We start from the raw sequence: 25,199 nt of genomic DNA on the forward strand, positions 1-25,199 counted from the left end.
GGAGGGAGCTCCGTCGTGCGCATGCACGAGACCCGGCGAGTGACGAGGAATTCGGGGGCGTGCTGTCAATGGGGCGTGGCTGCCAGACGGAGGCGTTCCCATGGGAACGCTTACCGTCTGAGTCCGGCCCCACTGACATCACTAGTGATGTTAGTGGGAGTGATTTTGGCTCTGATAGAGCCAAAATCACTCCAGGGCTTGCGGTCACCGAGACCCTACCGCAGGGTCTCGTCGCAAGCCCGATGGTAACCCAAAGCGATGCGAGCGTCCAAGAGGCCGCTCCATTTTTAGGGAGGAGGGCCCTGATTCAGAGCGAGCGCTCTGGTCAGAGCGTTCGGCTCTGAATCAGGCCCTTTGACACTTAATCGCTCACATTGGAGGCCATCCGCTATCGGAGAATCTGCACCTAGCATGTGGCTGGTGCAAGTTTCAATAGTGTGACCGATGGTGTTGGGTACGGTATGCCGCTGCTCGGGATCCCGGCGGCCAGAATACCGATGCCTGCAACCTGACAGGGTTAGGATAACTATACCAGTCGGTCAGTATCCGAACGCTACTCCTGACCCTAACCGCCCCTCCCCGCTGCCTAAACCTAACCCTCCCCCTAGTGACTATACTTAAGCCCTAATCCTAACCCTCCCCCTTACTCCACTACTTACCGTTGGGATGCCGGGATTCTGACTGGTGTCTGGATTCTGGCACCAACATTTTGACCGCCGGTATCCCAACAGCCAGGATAGTGACTACATCCCGATGGTTGCATCCAAAATGGGTGTCTCAGTCCTTGTACATTCAGACACACGACTGTACAGCAGGGAAGGGCTTGTACCCGTTTTAGCATGTAGTCGCAGACACTACAACTGCAAAAGACGTACATGAGTTCTTGACTTTATTTACTGTACTTTTTTTCTGTAATAACTTCAATGATACAATGGACCTCATTGAGACCCGCTCGCAAGCACTGAGCGCTCGCAAGCGGGTCGATGTTTAGGCCCTGTGCACGTGCAGCGGCCGAGCTGCGCGTGCATAAGCCCTGGAGCGATAGAGAAATTCTCTCGCTCCGGGGCTCGCTACAAAAGGGTCGGCTGTCGATGTTGATCGACAGCTTGACCCATTTTGTAGGCGGGGAGGGGGGGAGATTTCACAAACAGAGGCGTTCCTTAAGGAACGCCTGCCGTTTTGTGGGCGGCTGCACTGACATCAGCAGTGATGTCAGTGGGGAGCTTCCTGCTCGATCAGAGCAGGAAGCTCCCTGGGGCTTGCGGTTGCCGAGACCCAACCTCAAGGGTCTCGTCGCAAGCCCAGATGGACAAGACCATCGCGACCATCAACCTGGTCGCTCGCTAAAGCTGTGCATGGTAACCCACAGCTTAGCTAGTGACCAGGAGGCCGCACTTCAAAAGACAAGCGGCCGCCTTCATTCAGAGCGAGCGCACGCATTTTGCAAGCACCTCTGAATGAGGGCCAATATATTTCTGTTCCCAAAACTAATCATACATTTTAAAAATGATGCTACAAAGAACAGAGCCATAACTAGACTTTTTGGTGCCCTGTGCCCGAAAGAGCATTGGCACCCGCCCTCCCTCCACATTTTTAAAATAGGGACGTAAGATAGTGCACCTGAAAAAGGACCATGGCTTCATGGGGAAGGGTCAGGTAAGAGATAGACGAGGCCAGGAGATGCTGGGGATAATAGAGGAGTAAGCTACAAGTGAAAATGATAATAAACAGAAAACTGACAGGGCCGAACAGCACCCCCTGCCCTGTGGTGCCCTGTGCCATGGCACAGGTCGCACCACTTTAGTTACGGCCCTGACAAAGAAAATGCCAGTACGGCGTACTCTTAAGTACCGTCTGTATTGAAGCATTACTGTGGATGTAGTATGGTCTAGATTCTCGAATTTTCAAAAGTATTCAAATAGGAGCTTAATGTAGAAGCTAAGTACAATTATCTGAAACATCTACTGGTTCAAAAACTGTATAAAATATAATTTCCAGGGGATACTTACTGTATCAATGGATCATAGCCCAACTGAATTAAGTAGATAAGTGGTGCAAATTACTGTATGTTTACATTGTTTAGAAATTGTAATTAAAAAATTGTGTTAGATGTGTTTGCAGATATGATTTGACAATTATGCAGACAGTAACAGAAAGTGGATAAATGTGAAGTTATGTACTCTGATGCTCAAAATATTCCAGCAGTTTACACCTGAGATGAGACAATCTTGGGTACATCTATGGTTTACAGATGTCGAAGTGTAATTGTAGATCTCAAACTTAGCAATAGTATGTGATGCCAATCTGATGCCTCTGGAGCCTGCAGGATATTATCCTGTATGAAAAGGGATAAAGGCACAATGGGGAGATGTATCATTTTGCTCTTTTATGACGCACTGTCCATAAATATGCAATTCAGTTACTTCAACAGAGGATGTCAGGAAATTGAAAGATGCAGCAAAGAAACATTGGAGTTATGGAGAAAGGCTGGAATGACTGTATTTAAGAGGGGATATAGTTATGTTATTTATATTTATTACTGGCTGTCACGAACTCATCCGAACTCAACTGTGCGTATGGGTCTGATGTTTCCCGATGTTCCCAATATTTTTGCTGACTTGCGGATGTATGTCAAGGAAGGTGGGCGGCTTCATAAGCTGGTGGGCGGCTTTATATCGTGCGGCGGTCAAATTGCGATCGCATTCATTTGCATTATTTTGCAGCAAGCGGGTGCGTGCGATTGCAGACTTGCCATCCAAGCTGAATCAGGGGAATTGGTCAAGACACGGTCGGTGGGGATTTGGGTCGCTGGCCACAGGCTGGTGATTGAGTTGGCTAACTCCTACTGGAGCCTGCAGTCAGCCTCACTGTCCAATGCAGCAGCCTCTCTGTCCATAGCTGCTTTGCGATCAGCAGCCTCCATGGCTAGAGGACTGTACAAGCTGCATCACCATCATAGGGTCCGGCTCTTTCATATACTTAAGAGCCGGCTGTAGATACAGATCCATGGCAGAGTCCTCGCTGGAAGTATTGGAGGAGCCCGATCCGTGACGGGTGGGCCCTGTAACCTCCAGTACCAACCGATCCCCAACATCAGGCTAGGAATCCACTTGGTCCCCCCCAGCTCCTTGCTGATGGTCTGTGTCCATTAGAGTTTGGATCATCTGTTCCCTGGTTTGGTCCTCACTGGCCAGACCCTTCTGCATGCACCATGCCACAAGCTCTTCCTTCCTGAGCTTCTTGTAGTTTGCTGTCATCTTTGCCAGAATAAAAAAATCAGGGTTGGGGAACAGAAATTGTTCTCACTGTGTGAGCTCTATTTACTAACATTATTTTTACTAAACTAAAGTGAAAAAGGGTTTTTTCACACCCTTTTCACATTATTTTAGTATCATTTATAGTTATTACAGGGCAAATGGAGTAGAATTCATAAAATTCTACTCCAACCCCTAAGTATCACTTATTTTTAGTAAGCAGATCGCATTTCCCATAATTGTAATGGGAAACATGATCCGACCAGAGTTACTAAAAATACAATGTGAAAAAAATACCTAGGGAGTCCCTGTGATAATAACGCCACCTGGAGGTGGCGTTATCCAGGGTCTCTTCCGGTTACCGGACTCCTGCTCCACTCTGATGGGGAGAGCAGAGCCGGGAGTCGGTCCCAGTAATCAGCTGTGTGGTCTAAACAGACCGCAAGCTGATCACTGCAAAAAAAAATAGTAAAAAATAAATTAACTACCCTGACTCCAGGGACCGGTGATCGGGGTACCGGGTGATGTCCTCCCTCCGGTCAGCTGGTCTTCCATAGTGCACTGCGGCCCGGTCATCAGGTGATGACTGGAGGATATGGAAGACCCGGATCATGCAGGTAAGTGTAATTAAGAGAGGGGGGGGTCGCAGGGGGTCCGAAATCACTGTGGCGGGGCTTAGAACCAGGGGGCGGGGCTTAGCGCTGGGGGGGTAGCAGCGATGGCCGGTTGGCGCATGCGCGGGCACTTTGTCACGGTATTTTTTCCAAAAATATCATGACTAGTATGCGGATGGGATTCGCAGGGAGAGGGCTTTTTCGCAAGCTCTGTCCCTGCAAGGGATTTGTAGTAAATCCCTGTGATATTGCCTGAATTCGCAATGCAAATTCAGTCGTTATTATCACACTACAATCTGCATTCAATATACGGATTGTAGTAAATAGAGCCCTTTGACTTTTAACTAATATAAGCTTTGAGTTCTGATATTTGGCGAATTTGAGTTCCTCTTGCGGAATTACTGCCGCATTCACTTAAGTTCATATAAAAAAAACAATTACTTATCCCATTGCTGCACCGCCAATTTGTCACGAACTCATCCGCACTCAGGGCCTGATTCAGACCCAGTAGCAAGGCTGCTGGTGACAGGGGGTGGTCAATGGCATTGGGGGTATGGTGATGCAAACGCAGGCGTGTCTGTGCATCTGAACGCCATTTCAGGGACGTGCATAATTAAGACGCATACACGTCACATGGCTGAATTAAACACAACAGCACAGTGCTTGCGGTAGGGTATGCTTACCCACGAGTGGTGTGTATGGGTCCGATGTCAGCCGATTTTACCAATTGTTTAATAGACTTCCTGGACATGACGTGTGTCTAATTTCATAACGCGAACGCACGGAAAAACATAGTGGCCGTGCTAATGTCTTGCTATCGATTGCAGGATTTGCATACTTTGACTGCCGATGGCTGCGTACGAACGCAGCTTTGCGACCGGTCTGAATCAGGCCCTCAGATTGCTAGTTAAGATGGATGGTCGTGACGGTTGAGGTTTGCAGGTTACCTTATTACCAAAAACATAAATCCTGGAACCACCAAGAGTTAGCCTGGGAGATGCCCCTCCCACTGCGGCTCTTCGGTTCCGCTTCACCAGAAAAATACACCTTTAAGTCAGTAGCATGCGGCCATAGGAGTCTGTAAGTTTAAGAATCACAGAATATCACAGAATATCAAAACTAGAAAATAGGTTTTCATTTTAAGTAATCACTTCAAAGCTTATGGTAACAAAGATTATAATCATGATTAAAAGTTCACACAAGTTACTAGCAATTTCAAGAAATAAAATAAAGGGGAAAAACAAAGTTCAGGTCACCTGTGCAGGGTTGAAAAATGGCAGAAGTGAGGTCTCTTCTTAGGGATATGTTGCATTCTGATCATATGGCCTCCTCACGAAAATGAACAATGACTGATCACTGGACTCAGGTTTAATACTAGGTGGACCCTGTCCCCTTTTTCTTAGGGAAAGCTTCCCTCCCCTCTGGTTTCAAAGTATATGGGGGGGGGGGCATGGAACTCATAGAGGACGCACCCTTCCCCAGCATCCCGATTTCAGCCGGGCAGTACTGTCCCACTGTTCCACCCGTGGGCCGAAGTGGCCCACGGGTGGTCAAATGGGGGGACTGGGGACCCCAACCGCCGCAGCTGTGTGGTGGTGCCGTGACCCCGGAGTCTGAATGGATGCTGCAAGCATGCGCGTGGCATCTATTCAGCGCCATGAGAGGGCTGGGGGAAACCCAGCTAGTGAGGCTCCCCCTAGCCCGATGTTATTTGGAGGCATGCCCCTCAAATGATGTCACGTAAGGAGGCATGGCCTACGGTAATTATGCCATACCCCCAACAGCACACGGCCGGCACATGGTGCAGTTTGCCCTGGAGCCGGTCCTGGAGGAGGGGGTCACAGGAGATCATTGGAGTTTGGCATACTGGTTAAACTGACACAGTTCAGAGATCGTTTCACACCTTGCTACAATGAAATGTCCCTGACCCCCTCTAGGGTGTATTCACAGATTGCTGGGCTTCTCTAAGGTATAACTTAGACTGGCTGTCTTCCAGCCTTTTGGGCTAACAGCTTATGTGGGGCCTCCAAGCAGGGAATATCCTTGCCTTTCATCAGCACCTCAAACAGAATAAACATACACTTTGTACATGCACGTGTCTGGCTGCTCATTCCGAATTACATACCACCTGAGCTGTTATTATGATGCATTAATCATCCCTGCAGATCATATTTTTGGTGTGAGTGGGTCCCCATCAGTAGCGGCTCCAGTACAGTCCAAAATTCAAGTAGAGGAGTCACACCAACTGTCCTTACAAATGCTGCCAAACATCACTGGCCGGAACTTACAGGCAGTTGGTGTGGCTCCCATATTTGAATTTTGGACTGTCCTGCAGCCCCAACTCTAGAACCGCCACTGGACTCCCCATCATCACACTGGCCTATCAAGAACTTAAACTGTTGAATTTAAGACCCCCATAGAGGACAACAGGGAATAAAGTTACTAAGCGGGGCCTTTCAAAGCTGTTGAATCTTCTGCAGTTTCTGCCACTAGATTTAAAGGCCCATAATTTTAAACACAAAACCAGCAGTGTTTTGTATGTAAAAGTATTGTCCCTTTAAATCTGGTGACTGAAACCGCTGAAGGCACCATGTTTTTGAATAGTGCTGTTAAGTAAATTACTAAATTTAACCCCAGATTCACACTTGAGGCTGCAAGTAAAGAAATTTAGATATTTTTTTTACCCAGATAAAAAATATAAAGCAATTATTTATATATATATATATATATATATTAGGGGTGAGCGGGTTCAGATTTCAGTAATCCGAACCCCTCCGAGCCCCCCCGATCCGAGGCCGATCCGAGTCAGGCTCGACTTTTCCCGCCTGATTCGGATCTGAAATCGAGGCAAAACGTCATCATCCCACCTTCCGGGTCTCGCGGGTTTTGGATTCTATATAAGGTACCCACGTCGGCACCATTTTCTCACTCGGCTGTGGACACTGAAGAGGGAGGGTGGGAGTTAGGGCTGGCTGGGCTGTGTAGTGTAGTGTAGTGCAGTGTAGTGTTGTGCTGCGCTGTGCTGCTGTTGTCCATAGGGGCTGTGTCCACTCCTCCAAAGTCCATAGGGGCTGGCAGTGTTGTGCTGTGCTGCTGTTGTCCATAGGGGCTGTGTCCACTCCTCCAAAGTCCATAGGGGCTGGCGGTGTTGTGCTGTGCTGCTGTTGTCCATAGGGGCTGTGTCCACTCCTCCAAAGTCCATAGGGGCTGGCTGTGTTGTGCTGTGCTGCTGTTGTCCATAGGGGCTGTGGCCCTGATTCAGAGCCGGACGCTCTGACAGAGCGCTAGCTCTGAATCAGGGCCATCCTTTCTCCTTTTTGGAGCGGCCTCCTGACCACTCGCATAGCTGTGGGTGACCATCCACAGCTATAGGGAGCAGCCAAAATGATGGTCGCTATGGTCTAGACCATCGCGACCATCGGGCTTGCGACGAGACCCTGTGGTAGGGTCTTGCTGCCACAAGCCCTGGAGTGCTTTTGGCTCTATCAGAGTCAAAAGCACTCCCACTGACATCACTAGTGATGTCAGTGGGGCCGGCCCCATGGGAACGCCTCCGTCTGGGCAGCCACGCCCCCGGCATGCCCATCAAAGGGGGCGTGCTGTCAATCACCATCGACAGCACACCCCCTTTGGTGCGAGACCCATAACGGCTTGGACGTCGTTATTCGGGTCTCGTGCATGCGCATTACGGAGCCGCTTCCGTCGTGCACATGTGCACTTGGGCAACATCGACACGCTTGCGTGTGCTCAGCCCGAATCAGTCTGAATCAGGCCCTGTGTCCACTACTTCAAAGTCCATAAGGGCTGGCTGGGCTGTGTTGTGCAGTCAGTTGTCCATAGGGGCTGTGTCCACTCCAAAGTCCTGTGCAGTGTCCCAGTCCTAAAGGGGCACTGTAGTGTTGTCCAGGGGGTGCTCTGTCCATCAAGGGTGCTCCCCCAAGTGCAAAAAAATAATATTTTTTCTGTGTTTGTGAATTGTGTGCGCAGTAGCCGAACGTGCATCAACAAAGTAGCACCAAGCGTGCGCCTGTGTCATAAGTAAAGGTCCGGCTGGCTCATCCGTTAAAGGGTGCTGTAACCCCCAAAGGGCACACCAAATAATATATTTTTTTCTGTGTTTGTGAATTGTGTGCGCAGTAGCCGCACGTGCATCAACAAAGTAGCGCCAAGCTTGCGCCTGTGTCATAAGTAAAGGGCAGGGTGGCTTGTCTGTTAAAGGGTGGTGTAATCCCCAAAGTGCACTCCAAACAAAATAAAAAATTATTTTCTGTGTTTGCGAATTGTGTGCACTGTGGCTGCACGTGCATCAACAAAGGAGCAGCGCCAAGTGTGCACCTGTGTCCCATAAGTCTGTTAAAGGGTGGTGTAACCCCCAAAGTGCACTCCATAAAAAATAAAAAAATCTTCTTTTTTTTTCTGTCTTTGTGAAATGTGTGGGCTGTAGCAGTACCTGCATCCTCAAAGCAGCAGCGACAAGTGTGCGTCTGTCTGTTAAAGGGTGGTGTAACCCCCAAAGTCCGCTCCAAACAAAATAAAATAATCTTCTTTTTTCTGTGTTTGTGTGTGAAATGTATGCACATTAGCCGCACCTGCATCCTCAAAGCAGCAGTGAAAAGCGTGTGTCTGTCTGTTAAAGGGTGGTGTAACCCTCAAAGTGCGCTCCAAACAAAATAAAATAATCTTCTTTTTTTCTGTGTTTGTGTGTGAAATGTATGCACATTAGCCGCACCTGCATCCACAAAGCAGCAGCGACAAATGTGCGTCTGTCTGTTAAAGGATTACATCGGTGACAGCATCCAAGTAGGCATTTCAGACAGTCCGTACCTGTACTAGCAGGAAAAAGAGGCAATTTGGAGGCCCCTGTACAAACTGGCTCTATTTTACCTGAGTTACCAACCCCCTCCAGTGTGTACTCCGAAAGAGTGTTTAGTCAGCGTAAGGCGTAGGAGGTTGCTTCCACAAAATGTGGAGAAGATGATGTTCATAAAAATGAATTATAAACTCTTCCAGGGAGACCAACCTCCAGAACGTACAGAGTGGTGGTGGATTCCAGCGGGGACAAATTAATACTCTGTGAGAATGAGGATGTACACAACACTGAAGAGGATGAGGAATCGGTGGATGAGGAGGATGAGGACGACATCTTGCCTCCATAGAGCCAGTTTGTGCAGGGACAGATTAATTGCCAGCTTGTTTTGTGGGGGCCCAAACAAACCAATCATTTCAGCCACAGTCGTGTGGCAGACCCTGGCGCTGAAATTATTGGTTTGTTAGAGTGTGCATGTCCTGTTTATACAACATATGGGTGGGTAGGAGGGCCCAAGGATAATTCCATCTTGCACCTCTTTTTTTTCTTTGCATTATGTACTGTTTGGGGCCTAGTTTTTCAAACTGCCATCCTGTCTGCCACTGCAGTGTCACTGCTTGATGGGCCACATGTTTGTTCTGCCCACTCGTGTCGCTTAGCATAGTCATCCAGCTACCTCGGTGCAACCTTTTGGACATAAAAACACTATTGTGAGGTGTGAGGTGTTCAGAATAGACTGGAAATGAGTGGAAATTAAGGTTATTGAAGTTGATAATAGCATAGGAGCAGAAAAACCCACAAATTCTGTGATTTTAGCTGTTTTTATGCTTTTTTAAAAAAAAATAGAGATCCAAAACACAAAACCCAGAACCCAAAACACGGAAGGGTGGTTTTGGCAAAACCAATCCAGATCCAAAACACGAAGAAAAATCCAGATCCAAAACCAAAACACAAAACACGAAAAGTGGCCGGTGCACACCCCTAATACATATATATATACCGTATATATCTATCTATCTATCTATCTATCTATCTATATATATATATATATATATATATATATACATAAATATTTGTGTATATATATAAATATATATATATATATATATATATATATATATGTATATGGTTTTTTTTTAACTCTGAGTGATATTTAATATGGGAAAAAGCATGACAATTTCCTTGTTGGAAAAAATGGGAACAACTTTGGGGTGAGTTGGCCAGTTTAACATATATTAACAACATATATTGCAATTTGGAGTATAATTAGTGTATTTAGTGAGGGCAGAGCTTCTATCCATATATATATATATATATATATATATATATGAATCCTGCCTCACGGATAGAGTCCAACACTGCTTGTACCCTGGGTGAATGAGACTGCCAGTCAGGACTATAGATGGCTACATCTAGTCTACATCCAGTATACTGCACCAGGGACACCCTCCTTCTTAATTTACATATAAATATTGTTTTGCCATCCTATAGCTCCCATATGAATAAAGGTTGTATATACAGTCCTTAGGCAGACGGCACTCACAGGATAAAAGAAACATGAGGCAAGATAGAAAGAGAGAGAGAGAGTATATACAATTATTTAAGGTCGGCACTCCCATAATTAGCATCCATACAACTCCAGGTGCCAGTCATTTATAGGGAATCGGTATGAAATACCGCCGGTTCGATTCCCGGCAGCGCCTGGCCGACATCAGCAGAGTTCCCGGCAGTGGAAGCCCGACAGCACTGGAAATCCCGATCGTGGATAGGTAAGTATTCTCTAACCTAACCCCCTATCCCTAACCCTCCTTAGGGGTGCCTAACCCTAACCTCCCCCCCCAAGTGTCTAACTCTAACCCCCCCTTCCCCGCTGCCTAAACCTAAGTCCCCCGGGGGGGGTGCCTAAACCTAATCCTCCCCCCCATGGCTGTCCGCTCACGGCGCCTGGCATCCCTTCAATCGGGATGTCAGGCGGCAGCCTCCCGGTGTCGGGGAAATGCCGGGCGTCTACATCTAGACACCCGGCATTTCATCCCTCGCCGGGATATGACAGTCGGGAAGCCAGCTGCCGGTATTAAGGCAGCCGGCTTCCCGATTGTATACCCTTTATAGTACTTATATTACATCCAGTTGGACGCCACTCCATGAACTTATCAATAAATGACAAAATCAGCCTGTGAATTCCAACATTTTGGATTTCTTTATTAAATCAGTCTTCTTGGTCCCTGTAGATGGGTTTAATAAAGAAACATGAAACAATGGAATATATTGGCTAATTATGTGATTCACTTGGGTAAATGGCCACACTCTGCATGCATCAGCCAATCAATATCACATTAGTCTAGGGCAGTGGTTCTCAAACTCGGTCCTCAGGACCCCACACAGTTCACGTTTTCCAGGTTACCCCACAGGACCACAGGTGTATTCATTACTGACTGACACATTTTAAAAGCTCCACAGGTGGAGTTAAATATTTCCCTTGTGATTCTGAGAGGAGACCTGGAAAACATGCACTGTTTGGGGTCCTGAGGACCGAGTTTGAGAACCTGTGGTCTAGGGCCTTGTTACAATTAATTATTTTTATTTGTGTAACAACTTCCCCAGTGCTTTTGTCATATATCTTCCCCCTCCTGTTTCAACCTATTGGGTTGGTCAACTATAGTCCACTGACCAGGAGAATTGAAAATTTTACAATGCCAAGAACCATCTTGTTATTCTTTCGATGCTCTCTGTAATCTCAGCTACCAATTTCAAAGGAGCATGATCAGTAATTAACCTATTTTTTTTCCTAAAAGGTAGTACCTGAGTATTTCTAATGAACATTTAATTGCCAATGCTTCTTTTTCTAATGTGGCATAATTTATTTCATGTACATTAAATGTCCTACTTAACCAAATAAGAGGATGCTCTTCACCATCTTTGTTCTGAGATACTGTAGAACATCACCTATCCCTACATCCGATGTGTCTGTCTGTACGACAAATTCCTTTTTAAGGTCAGGTGACATTAAAACTGGTTGAGTGCACAGTGCTACCGTTAATGCCTGAAAAGCCATTTCTGCCTCAGGATTCCAGCTCCCTTTTCCCCAGGAACAGTCTTACCAGACATCACTGAGATTTTCTTTGAAGGACCAGAGGCCAGTGGTGTAGACACAATATTTCCTCAGCCACAACATACCTCTCCACCATTTCCACAAGCTGATCTGCTGTTTTTAGGATCCCCATGGCTCACCTATTTACTGCAGACAGGGACCATAGATATTGGTCCAAAATTACCTTTTCCATGATCTGAGGCTCTATTAGAGTCTCTGGCTTTAGCCACTTCTTGGTGAGATGGAGGAGGTCATAGATTTGAGAGTGGGGAGGTTTATCCATTTGGTATTCCCAGCAATGAACTCACTGTGCTCGAACAGACATAGTGGCACTCAATAAAGTTAAAATTTCAGTTTTGAGTTTGTCATAGAAAAACTCTCAGCTGTCTTTCAAAAGTTGTTAGATAGGCTTCAACATCGTGACTGTTTGTCATCTTTTGCAGAAATTAACTATGGAGCTATAGGGCTAGTTGTGATGTCCGGAAAAACATTTCCACACAGTGCTGCACATCTTATGAGGCACACTGTTGACCACCACCACTATGACTATTGGACCACCCTTCAGAGACTTACAGAGGTAATATTTGTCCATGTAGGAGGGTCCATGCGGTGAGGACATTCATGTGCTCAGTCTTCTATTGGATTCCCTTTTTCGGCTGACTGTTTCATCCAGTCCTAATTACGGAACTTATTCCAGTGCTTTACATTTGGTGCGGTCTATCCTATATTGCCTGACACAGGTGTATATTGAGGACATTAAGTCTACATTAATTAATTTTTTGACATGCATGTCTATTTTTATCTCAAATAGTGCCTTTTCTAATATTTTTTTATTATTTTTTGTTATTTTCTTTACAAATTGTCTTACTTGCAAGTAACAATTTTAGGTTAAATGTCATTTAGTGTTATTCTATGTGATTTATGTACTTTTGGTATTATCCAAATAAATGATTTAAAGTTTTAGCGCTGCTTTTTATATTTAAATTTCTGGTTCACCTTTGGGACTGACTATCCCTTCTTTAGCAGCTGCTTAGAGAAACCACCCTGTCAGCGCCGGTGTTATTTTTATCTGTTTGCTACAGTGCTGCTAGACACTGCCCCACCGCTTTTAAGGCTTTGTGGTCATGGTGCTGTTGCTTGCACAGTTCATCAGTAACCATTGCCGATGCTGTAACTTTGATATGTTGTACTTTTCGCAAAAAATACAGTGAGAAGGTGTCCGCTCATGCGCCTCCGGCTCACCAAACACCCCAAGTGTTATTACAGCGTCTATCAATGCTCAAAGGGGGCGTTTCAGTCCTTGCACATGCAGATGCAAACTTGTACACCACTGCATGGGCTGATACCAGCATTAGCTGCACGTGCTACTGTGGCAACAGACACTAAAGCAGTCAGAGCAATATACTCGTTTGAGTTTATTCGGTCTCTAATGAACTGATGTTAAGATAACCCTTCATATTTTAAGGTGTGTTTTACTTGTTCTAAGTCATCTTTGCTTTTTTGCATTATAATTAGAGATGTGCGGTTCGATTCTCCAGAAACCCGAATCCACCCGAATTTTATGAATCCAGGTAAATCCGGGTCACGATTCTGATCTTTTTGCGGTTTGGCTTTTTGCGTTTGGGTTTTGGACCGCATAAATTACTTGATTTCAGCTGTTTTTAAAACTTTTTATCTATTTTTTATTGAAAAAAATCCAGATCCAAAACCAAAACGCTTGAGGGTGCTTTTTTTAAAACCAAATCCAGATGCAAAACCTTGAAGGAGATATAGATCCACACCAATGAGAGAACTCGTGTTATTGGAACTTGAGGAACATTTCAATTGGATTATTGTTGCTTGAACATTGTCAGATGATTCATATGACTGGGCTGTTAATGTTGATTGTTATACTCTTATTGAGTGGTATAGGGTCAATAGAAAGGTGTGCAATATGTCTTTATGGGCCTGATTCAGTGATTGACGTTGTAGCACAAACTCTGGGTCTTTGTACACAGCCGCTGTGCTACAGTATGCAAAAGCCACAGGAGACATCTTAAGTTATAAAACGCCACTGCCGACTTCTCTGATCCAATGCTTCATCCGCAGATGCAGCCAACAGATCAATTGCATGACCATTGGACGTGATACGGTCATAATGCCGACCGCTGGGATTCCGGCGTTCCCTACCTGTCAGAATCCCGGTACCGGCATCCCAACTGATGGCATCTCGAAGGTAAATAGAGGGGTTAGGGGGAAGGTTAGGGGTTAGGGTTAGGCACTAGGGGGAGGGTTAGCGTTAGGCACTAAAGGGAGAGGGTTAGGTTTATGAAATGCAGGGCGGGGGAGGTTAGGTTTAGGCACTAGGGGGGAAGGTTAGGTTCAGGCACTGGGGAGGAAGGTTAGGGTAGGGAGAGGGGGAAGGTTAGGACACCGACCGACAGGTGTCGGTATCCTAATCCTGTCCGGATGTCAGCGTCAGGATATTGACCGCCAGGATCACGAGCAACGGCATCCCGTATCCAACCCCCATTGGACATCTGAGTAACTCTCAGGTTACTAAGGATGTCCGGGCTAGTGAAGCTCCATGTCACCGCCCCAAAAAGGCAGCAGCATGTCAATCATACTGTGGCTTATCGGACACTGCGACCGTCGACGCAGACACAGATCATCACACGCGCAGTACAGATCCCGCACATAGGCAAATCACAAAACATCAGAGTTGTGCATAAAACATCGGGTTTGCGTACAACTCTAAATAAGGCCCTGTATTAGAATGGATCTGAAAGTGAGTTTGAAGGGTCATGTCTTTGACGGAACTTCTGATGGTATTGGAGCATTACGTATGGAACTTCATGTGGGTTTAAGAATTGATGTTGAATAATGTTTAGGGGTTTTGGATTTGAGCATTCACCCCAAAAAAAAAAAAAAACACAGAAAAAATCAACTAAGGGCTTTTCTGGCTTTTTCAACGAAAACTAAAAAGGTTTTCCACATTTATCATCTATAGCAGGAAATATATTTGAGTGCTTGTTAAAGACTTACTTTCAACAAAATGTTCCTAAGACATTTTTTTTCTTGCGTGTATTCAAAATATACAACTAAAACTAATAAGAGAAGTTTTCAATCTAAGTTTTTTTTTTAAATGAAATTCTATATTGTCGGGTTATTTCGGGTCACTCTCCAGACGGAATACAAACTATAAATGTAAATACTTCAAAATGTCAAACAGTGTAATTGTGTTCACGTCTGCAAGGTAAAGAATTTATAGTGTGCTGTACCTCAGGAATTCGGTGTGTCACATTGACTATTGAAAAATAACAGATGGCTGTATTAGTATCGGCTTTGAAACTGGGAATCAGAAGGTCAATAATATTAAATTGGCAAGAAAGAAATAACTTAAAAACGAGAAACAGAAAAAAACCAGCATAACCGGTAAAATGAGATAGTTATCTTGGTAGTTTTGACATGTTTGACATTTTGTTCCTTGTTGATAACTACATAATTTACTATTCCAAACACAATTCATGTATAATAAAGAATTTAAAATTTCATCTTAGAAAAAGCACTTCCGCAAAATAACCAACAAACAAGCTACAGATACAATGTAACAATTATAATTTAAAAATCTATAGCAACATTATTGAAACTTTATATGGCACCTTACATTTTCCTGCAGGCAAATGTCTTTCTGAATAGTAATCATTTATACCCCTTTTACACCAGAGCTAAAACCCAGGTTATTGCAGGGTTAACCCGGGTAGCTCTTTGGTGTAAAAGGGGAGAGGGTTGGATTTCTGGGTCGAGTGATCCAGCAATCCAACCCAGGTACAGTGCATTCGGAAAGTATTCACAGCGTTTCACTTTTTCCACATTTTGTTATGTTACAAAGCTGACCACACATCTAAAGATTATCTGTCCAACCAGCCAACTAGTTGATTGGTTGGAATGAAAATCTGGTAAGGTATGAAAGCAAATGACAATCAGCAATTTGCTCCCAAACACCAGAAAATGGACAAAAACTGTTGTTGGAACAAATTGTTTAAATCACACATTTAACAAACTTGTCTGACGACCATTTTCATCTGCTTTCTGGCATTTAGGAGCAAATTGCTGATCATCAGTTACTCCCATACCTTACCAGATTTTCATTCCAACCAATCAACTAGTTGGCTGGCTGGATGTAAGTTGGTCTAGTGTGTGGCCAGCTTTATTCCAAAATGGAATAAATTCATTTATAAAGGTGTATGCCTTTCAAAATCATGTCCAATCAACTGATTATTACCACAGGTGGACTCCAATTAAGCTGTAGGAACAACTCAACGATGATCAGTGGAAACAGGATGCACCTAAGCTAAATTTTGAGCTTCATGGCAAAGGCTGTGAATACTTATGTACATGTGATTTCTTAGGTTTTTTTTTTCTTAAATTTGAAAAAATCTCAAAAAAAACTTTTTACACATTGTCATTATGGGGTATTGTGTGTAGAATTTTGAGGACAAAAATGAATTTATTCCATTTTGGAATAAGTCTGTAACATAACAGGGTGCCTAACCCTAAGTCCCTCTCCAGGGGTGCCTAACACTAACCCCCCCTTCCCCTAGCCTAAACCTAACCTCCCGGGGGGTGCCTAACCCTAAGTCTCCCCCGGGAACCCTAAATCTAAAGCGGCTATCCGCGCTCGGCGCCCGGCATCCCTTCGATCGGCATGTCGACGCCTGTCTTTAGACCCTTGCAGGGATATGACAGTCGGGAAGTCGGCTGTCGGGATTAGGTCCACCGACTTCCCGACTGCATACTGTATCAAGAGAAGAGGTAGTAGAGTAGGAAGATGAAAGGAGGGTAGATACTCCATCTTCATTTGTGGGCTCAAATGAAGAGGTGTCAGAGGATTAAGGGAAGGAATTGAGCAGGTTACAGGCTGAACACGAGCAAACCATTTCATTTCAGATCTTAGCAATCTTGCCCTTGAAATTGTAGGCACAGTATCTTGTTACTTTAGAAAGCCATAACATCTAAATCTACATGGAGTGTAATGGGTAGCTGGAGGCAATTCATCAAGGGCTATTGTTAGAGTTTGGATAAGGAGCGATACAGCAGTCTCAGGAGAAGAGAATGTAGAGATTGGTAAAATCAGTTGTTGCAGAGAGGTTAAAAGTTGATAAAAATGAATAGCGTTAATATATCTGCGGGTTTGAGGAGGCTCGGCAGACTTTAGTGACACAGCTTGAGGTGATAAAGAAAAGTGTGCAGGTGATAAGGTTGTGAGCTGAGAGCAGGAAATGAGTGTTGTATATTAGTATACTGTATTTGACTTAGATTAGTACATCATGTATTATCTCTACTTTTGTTTCTGGATTTGATGTATGGCGCTGTGTGCATCTTAGCAACGTTTCTTATACCCTCTCATGTTCTAGGATTAAAAGGGGGTGACTATATATCATTGTGCTTGTACGGATTAGGTATGATATGTTGACAGTCATAACGTCCGTCGACATCAAGTAGACAGTGATGAAATTTCAACATGTTAGCATGCCGACATATCAACCCTGGTGGCCCAGAGGTGACTTACCTGGTCTTGATGGCTGCAGCGGCTCCTACATAATGTAACCACATTCAGTTAATCAACATATTATTATATCTGTTATATTATTATTATTATTATTATTATTATTATTATTATTATTATTATTATCATCATCATCATTCTTGGTGCCACAAGGGGTCTACAGCTCCTTACAAATTACAGAAACAAACAGTATGAACAAAAAAAAGAGATACTTAGGGCAAAAGTTACTAAGAATCGTGTTTGACTTCTGAACCAAATCGATGGACATTGAAGGTCAAAATCACAAATGTACTAAGCAGCACATTTGACTGCCTATTTATATCTGATGGTGGTACTCATAGGTTTTCCTCCTTGTGAGATTTCTGTTATATAAGCCACTTTACGATGGACTTTAAAGCTAATAATAATTATGAATCTGATGACAGTCGGCAGCAGATTCAAAGCACTGCACAGAGCAGTATGATCTGTGCAGGCTGTATTGTGTTAACGTGTAGATAAATGAATAAAATTAAAGATAACCAGCCCTGGACCTCTAAGCCTGGGCTGGTACTGGTAAATCGGGGAGGGGCGGTGGCATGGGATCCCTCCCATTTTTCTAGTAACCAGCACTGGGCTGAGACAGCTGGGGTGTTTACACTATAGCAGGGGGAAACGGAGCGTGGGGTCACCCTGCCATAATGTAATCCCAGCCCAAACTGGTCAGCCCAGGGCTGGAAACCCTCGTAAAGTCCGGACCCCAAAAATAAAATAGGTTCCCTCGTCCTGAGGATCAACCAGCCCTGAGCTATTCCCGGCACCCCTGGTGGCGGTGGCAGTGGGTGCTGGTGTAATGGTGTAAAATATAGAAAATAATATTGTTCTATACAGTGGGACTATAGGTCTCAGCAAGCCTGCCTGGGTATGCCGGCACTTGTTGGACAACAAGTGCCAGCATGCATAGATTGTCCCACTGTAAACAAAATATAATAAAAACAACAGGACACAGATACTGAATGCAGAAGTACTTTATTGTAAAAAAAAAAAAAACAATTCATACTCCCCAATCCATGGATCGGATCCTCTTGGGTCCATGTAGAAGCCTATGGTCTTTATATAACAAAAAAATGCCTAACACAAAATGATTGGATCAGTGCCAGTAACTCCTGTTGAAGTCCATGGGGGAAGCGCTGATAGGCTGAGAAAGTGCGGAAGTGGCATTTTGTTTTATACAGTTCTATCAATTTCTTTACACTTTAACACACCATAGCCTGCACATATCATACTGCTCTGTGCAGTACTTCAGACAAGCTGACCGCACACAGGCAGGTCTATTTAAAATTTCTGTGTAGATGCAATTTTGACATAATTTTAATCTTTTTAACATCACGGTTCCTAGTAAATCCGTGATTTCTATTGTGGTTTATGTAAAGCATTCAAGGTTTTGACCAGTGGTCTAATGCTGTCTATTATATGGTGAACGGATCTGCACTCTAGAGGATATTCTAATTGTATATATCTCAGTGTTGTATATTAATTAGAGAACTGCCAGATGCTGAGTATAATACAATATTTATATGAGACACAGAGAATTATACATACATTTGAAACATGTCTAAAAACAAAATAAATAGTACAGGGACAACCCAATGTTTTTGAATTGTAGCTGGACACAAAATACTATGGTGTCATACCAATCATACAAAAAAAATTTAAATAAAATAAAAAATAATGAAATAAAAAATATACTGTATATATAAAAAAAGGGGAGTGTCGAAGTCAAATTGTCACTTTAATAAGCTGTACAATGTTCGGGAAAAAATGTGCATGATATCTATACAGTTATATGAGGATAGTGGTTAGGGTGTCACTAAGGTCGGTGTCCCATACCTGGTGATACACCTCTTACCCTGTTCCGGATGATGGATTGGTGGTATGTGTCCCCATTCTCAATGGGAAAATGGTCCGTTTCCTTGTGTTGTCACTGCTCTGAGGATTGAGTTCACACAGATAGGGACGGTGTTCTCTGCAGGCGCTGGCGTGATTACTGATGTGAATCTGTGTCTCTGCCTATACCCGCTGTTTTCTACGCGCTCCACTCCAAGGTAGGAGGAGACTTAAATGCAACCTGGTGTAACGGAGCTGAGGGGCATAGGCGATACTACTGGATCACATAGGTTGCCAATCCCATGTGTCCAATATCTTGGCCCTGCTCCCCACTCCCGTCAACCACACAGTGGATGGCGTGACCTCTGGGTCCCATGTGGTCACGAGATCCTGCGGTCCCGGTGTCACTGCTTCCTCCAGGCGGCCGCACGCTTGACTCTCTCCAGAGAAGAGGCTCTGATTTAAGCTGGTACTATCAGTTAATGGGATAACTGATAGTACCAGCCTAAATCAGATGCATTTAGTAAATCTCTGATTTGCCAACGTGGCGGGACATGGCAGAAAAAGCCCAAATCGAAGAAAAACGATTCTTAGTAAGTTTACCTCTTACAGTACAAAGCATTGTAGAACATGGACAAGGATTATAAACATTGCTGTATCAGCAGTCATGCTACGCAAATAAGCAGCAAGGCCGCCAGTTCCAAAGGTTTGGTGCCAATGTAGATGTGATAACCAGAACCCACGATACCTGGTATTACCCAAGCCTTTCAGAGAGGCAAGTACCCCTACTGTTCTAAGCTCCTAGGAATACTTAGACATGGATAGTAATTACAAGCATTACAAACAGCTTTGCTTTATTTCACAGGTACAGGATGAAAGATGTCTTCTTGTAACAACAATTTCCAGCAAGTAGTAGTAAATTAATGCACTATACATTTCAGAATTTAGTAAACATCAATCATATAATAGCATATAACATAGCATGCATAACAGTACTGTTAAAGAAATTCTATATTGAACAATATTACTTATTTATTGGGGAACTAAACAATAAATATTTTAATACTGCAATATTAAACCAAATAGATAATTGTTTCTGGAGCCTAGACTCTACTTGTGAGCTCGTTGGTGCACAATGTTTCCTTTTTAGTCCAGTAATATTTTCGGGGTGATATTTAGCTGGAGTACTGTTACGATCCTCTAGCAATTGCTAGGACCGAGATGGAGGTATTGGAGATACGTGGCACATAGAAGAACAGTCACAAGCAGAATATTAGAATAATGGCAGTAAACTAAATAAATGATATGGTGGACCAGGAGGGCCAGTACAAACACAACATGTCCATGATGTAATAAGGAGCTGAAACAATAGGACAGTCAATAGAATATACTGTAGACTTACAGTCCGAACTAAAGTTGTTAAATGGCCAGGAGGCCTAGTTGACAGCGATGCTTGAAACGTGGTGTAGAAGCAGGAATTCTGGATGGCCTAGAGGGCCTAGTAGACAGTGATGCTTGAAACATGGTATTGAAGCAGGATTGCTGTATGGCCTGGAGGGCCTAGTAGACAGCGATGCTTGAAACGTGGTGTTGAAGCAGGATTGCTGTATGGCCTGGAGAGCCTAGTAGACAGCGATGCCTGAAACGTGGTGTTGAAGCAGGATTGCTGTACGGCCTGGAGGGCCTAGTTGACAGCGGTGCTTGAAACGTGGTGTAGAAGCAGGATAGATGTATGGCCTAGAGGGCCTAGTAGACAGCGGTGCTTGAAACGTGGTATAGAAGCAGACTTGCTATATGGCCTGGAGGGCTCTGCAGACAGCGATGCTTGAACCCGGGTTACTTGGGTCACATAGAAGCCGGTGAGCAGAACACATGCAGCACGTACAGATTATAACTGGAAGTCTGGATGCACAGAAAGCAGGTTGCATAACCAAAAGTTCCACATGAAAACTCTATAGCCGACAGGGCGGCGACAGTCCAGGAAGTTCAAATAGGATCAGCTGCCAATCAGGCAACACTAGGAGGAAACATGTGAAATCCTCTGACGTCTGGGTCTCCTAGCAACCGGCAACCTAGAAGCATGGTCAGGAGCAGGAGGAATACTGGCAGGAGACAAGTCCTGGACTGGACTTATAACAGTACCCCCCCCCCTTGACGTGGGGTTGAGAACCCCCAGACCCAGGTTAATCTGGAAACTTCTGAAAGAAAAGTCTTTTCAGTCTGGGAGCATGGAATGCATCTTCCGAAACCCAGGAACGTTCCTCTGGGCCGTAAACCCTCCAATGAACCAAAAACTGTACTTTACCTCTGGAGAACTTGGAGTCCAGAATTCTTTCAACAACAAATTCCTGTTGACCATGGACAGTCACTGGACCAGGTTTGGCACTAGGCTTACTTCCAAATCTCGTGGAAGAAAAAAACGGTTTGAGGAGAGAGCAATGAAAAGTGTTGTTAATACGTAAAGAATTGGGTAGTTGCAACTTGAAAGCGACGGGATTCACTTGAGCAATGATGCGAAAATGCCCGATGAATCTAGGTCCCAATTTATGAGTTGGTTGGCGCAGCTTGATAGTAGAAAGCCAGACCAAATCTCCCTTTTTCAATAAACACTGTCTTCGATGCCTGTCAGCAATACTCTTGGAACGAAGAGAAACTTTGCAGAGACTTTGATGAACTTTGCTCCAAATACAGCGAAGCAGAGACACAGATGACGGAGTAGACATACTGGAAACATTAGGTTCAAAGGAGTTAGCTCTGTGATGCTGACCGGTGACATAGAAAAATGGAGACACAGATGAAGCTGAATGACAAGCATTGTTGAACGCAAATTCTGCCAGAGGCAAATGCAGGGCCCAATCTGAATGACATTTGGAAATTAAATAATGTAAATATTGCTCCTGAGACTGGTTGGCACGTTCCGTCTGACCATTGGGCTGTGGATGATATCCTGAAGAGAGACTGATAGAAATACCCATCGAGGAACAAAATGCTCTCCAAAATTGTGCAATGAATTGAGTGCCACGATCAGACACAATATCTAAAGGCAATCCGTGAAGTCTAAAAATCAGTTGTATAAATAATGAAGAAAGTTCTCTGGCCAATGGCAGCTTGGACAAAGGAACAGAGTGTGCCATTTTACTAAATCGGTCCACAACCGCCCAGACAACCAAACATCCAGAGGAAACTGGTGACAGTGAAACTCATTTCACATCCTCTGATTTCATTGATGTGGAACAGCAGCATCTGACCCCTTAGTACATACGTTCTGTATTTCAAACCTATAAAACACATGATATGCTCTCATACATTTAATAGAGGGACGCCTCTATGTATACAATATACTCACATATCTATTTGATGAAACGGGGTTAATTATTGATTGTGGTATACAGCTTTTTAATCATGTTATGTCTTGTTGACAAATGTATGCTATATATGTTTTGTTATGTTTGATTTTTGCCATGTTTATGAGGAATATATTTCCCAGTACTAATTATTATTATTATTTCTGTTGCGAGTTTTTGGTCAAGAGCCATTTGTGGTAATTATTTACCATATAATTTGATGATTACTAATCCCTCACATTATTTCTGAGGAGGAGGATTTTCCAAGTAGATATATCCCAGAATGGTCTCCATGACCATATAACACTGGGACTTAGTAGGTTAGTAATTACTTTTTCTACTATCCATCCCACTGCGCAACACGATTTTGAGATACTTTTGTATTGTGACTGTCTTTTTTGTTTTGTGTTATGTGTTGTACAGTGATTGCGTGATTCTTGCCTATAGATTTAGCATTGATTTTAGTAATACCGATTAAAATTTGAATTTTTATTCATTCTTTTCTTATGCTGTAATTCAGTGTAATTTTCTGTCTGGGGTGTGCCTCACTTTTTGGGGTCCTTTTTTCTCTTTTCTTTTTACAATACTGATATTACTCCAGGGAGCACCCCCTGACTTCATTATTACCCTATTGTATATCTACCGGGTATTGCTGTATCCCTGTGCGACTGCTTTTCTTCTCTTGTCCTCTGCTTTGCCCTTTTCCCTTGCCTTTTTCTCTACATCCGCTCCTTTCATGGTAAGGTCCACAATAGGAGCCACAATGGTAGAGAAAGAATTTATAAATCTCCGGTAATAATTAGCAAATCCAAGGAAACGCTGGATGCCCTTCAAAGTATTGGGCTGAACCCATTCAAGAACTGCTTTGACTTTACTGTGATCCATTGAAAATCCCACAGTAGAGATGACATAACCCAGAAAGGATACTTGAGCAACGTGGAATTCACATTTCTCCAATTTAGCAAAAAGGTGATGCTCACAAAGCTGTTGCAAAACCAAACGAACATGTTGAACATGGAGCTCTTCTGTCTTGGAGTAAATAAGGATATCACCCAAATAGACAACCACGAAAACACCCAGGAACTCTTGAAGGACGTCATTAATTAAATCCTGAAAAACAGCAGGAGCGTTAGCGAGTCCAAATGGCATGACGAGGTACTCATAGTGACCTGAATGGGTGTTGAAAGTGGTCTGCCACTCATCACCTTCCTTAATGCGAATAAGGTTATAAGCTCCTCTGAGATCAATTTTGGAGAAAGTTGTTGCTGCTCTGAGTTGATCAAAAAGTACAGAAATAAGAGGTAGCAGGTATGAGTTCTTGATGGTTATACTGTTAAGTCCTCTAAAGTCTATACATGGACGTAGAGAGGCATCCTTCTTTTGGACAAAAAAGAAGCCTGCACCGACCGGGGACTTGGATGGACGAATAAATCCTCTGGCTAAATCCTCTTTAATCTAATCCTCTGTAGCTTTACTCTCTGGAATGGACAGATAATACAAACGACATTTAGACAAATTGGCTCCAGGAACCAGATTGATGGCACAATCATATGGTCGATGTGGAGGCAATGCATTAGCTTTTTGTTTAGAAAACACATCAGCAAAATCCAAATATTGAGGAGGAATGCTACAAGCGGACGAAACTTCAGGACATTGTAGCATCCGCACACTGAGTGAAAGGCATGAGGACTGACATTCAGGGCTCCACTTAATAATCTCCCCAGGGGACCAGTCAATGGATGGATTGTGTAATTTAAGCCACGGAAGGCCCAATACAATTGGAACCGAAGGACAATGCAGAAGAAAAAATGAAATGAGTTCAATATGTAAAACACCCATGGTAAGCCGAATAAGAGGTGTCTTAGCCTTAAGAGTTCCTTTAGAGATTAAGCCTCCATCCAGGCCACAAATGGAAACTTCTTGCTTTAATGGAACTGCAGGAATCTTTAACTTCTGAAAGAATGCATAATCCATAAAATTAGCTGCTGCTCCACTATCCAAAAAAGCCTGTGTCTTGAACTCTTTATCAGCTAAATGAATGGATACAGGAACAAGTACTGAATTCTTGGAGGAACTTTAGGCTAGACCTAAGTGTAATCCCTTCTGTACACTTAGACCCTGCCTTTTAACGAATATCAAAGGACAGTCTTTTATGGAATAAGCCTTGTCTCCACAGTATATACAGAGACCTTGTGAACGTCTTCTACGCCTTTCTCCCGGAGACAGGCGAGAAGCTCCAACTTGCATAGGCTCCTCACGATCCAGTGAAGGGGGCCACGAAGAATATCGGGGAGATCTAGTAGGCAACTGCTGCTTACTCCGTCTTTCATGTAAACGACGGTCAATACGGATAACTGTCTGCATGAAGTCATCCAGAGTCTTTGCCGGGGAATATTGTACAAGAATGTCCTTTATTACCTCAGAAAGACCAATCCGAAACTGACTACGCAAAGCTGAATCATTCCAGCCTGATTCCATTGCCCATCTATGAAATTCAGAACAATAATCCTCTGCAGCTTTTTGTCCCTGTTTAAGAGAGCGAAGCTTGGATTCTGCAAGTAATACCTTATCTGGGTCATCATACAACAGGCCCAGCTGGAGGAAAAAGGCATCCACAGTCTGAAGGGCAACATGCGAGGAAGGCAGTCCAAATGCCCATGTTTGTGGATCACCCTGAA

At 43.9% G+C, this 25,199-nt stretch overlaps 1 protein-coding gene across 1 annotated transcript in view; it reads right to left on the reverse strand.

Annotated features, from left to right (window-relative positions):
- Positions 1 to 24,893, reverse strand: part of LOC148509528 (inhibitor of nuclear factor kappa-B kinase subunit epsilon-like) — a 145,968-nt gene extending 121,075 nt beyond the window's left edge. Inside the window, exons 1-3 of the mRNA XM_088443002.1 lie at positions 24,711 to 24,893; positions 23,527 to 23,631; positions 23,165 to 23,364 (exon numbers count right to left, since the gene is read on the reverse strand). Coding sequence (XP_088299128.1) covers positions 23,165 to 23,364; positions 23,527 to 23,631; positions 24,711 to 24,893 — 488 coding nt within the window. The remainder of the gene's footprint in view (positions 1 to 23,164; positions 23,365 to 23,526; positions 23,632 to 24,710) is intronic.
- Between the last annotated feature and the right edge of the window lie 306 nt (positions 24,894 to 25,199).

Source organism: Taudactylus pleione, unplaced genomic scaffold (assembly GCF_031769625.1).
Source record: "Taudactylus pleione unplaced genomic scaffold, aTauple2 ptg000321l, whole genome shotgun sequence".
Classification (NCBI taxonomy): Eukaryota; Metazoa; Chordata; class Amphibia; order Anura; family Myobatrachidae; genus Taudactylus; species Taudactylus pleione.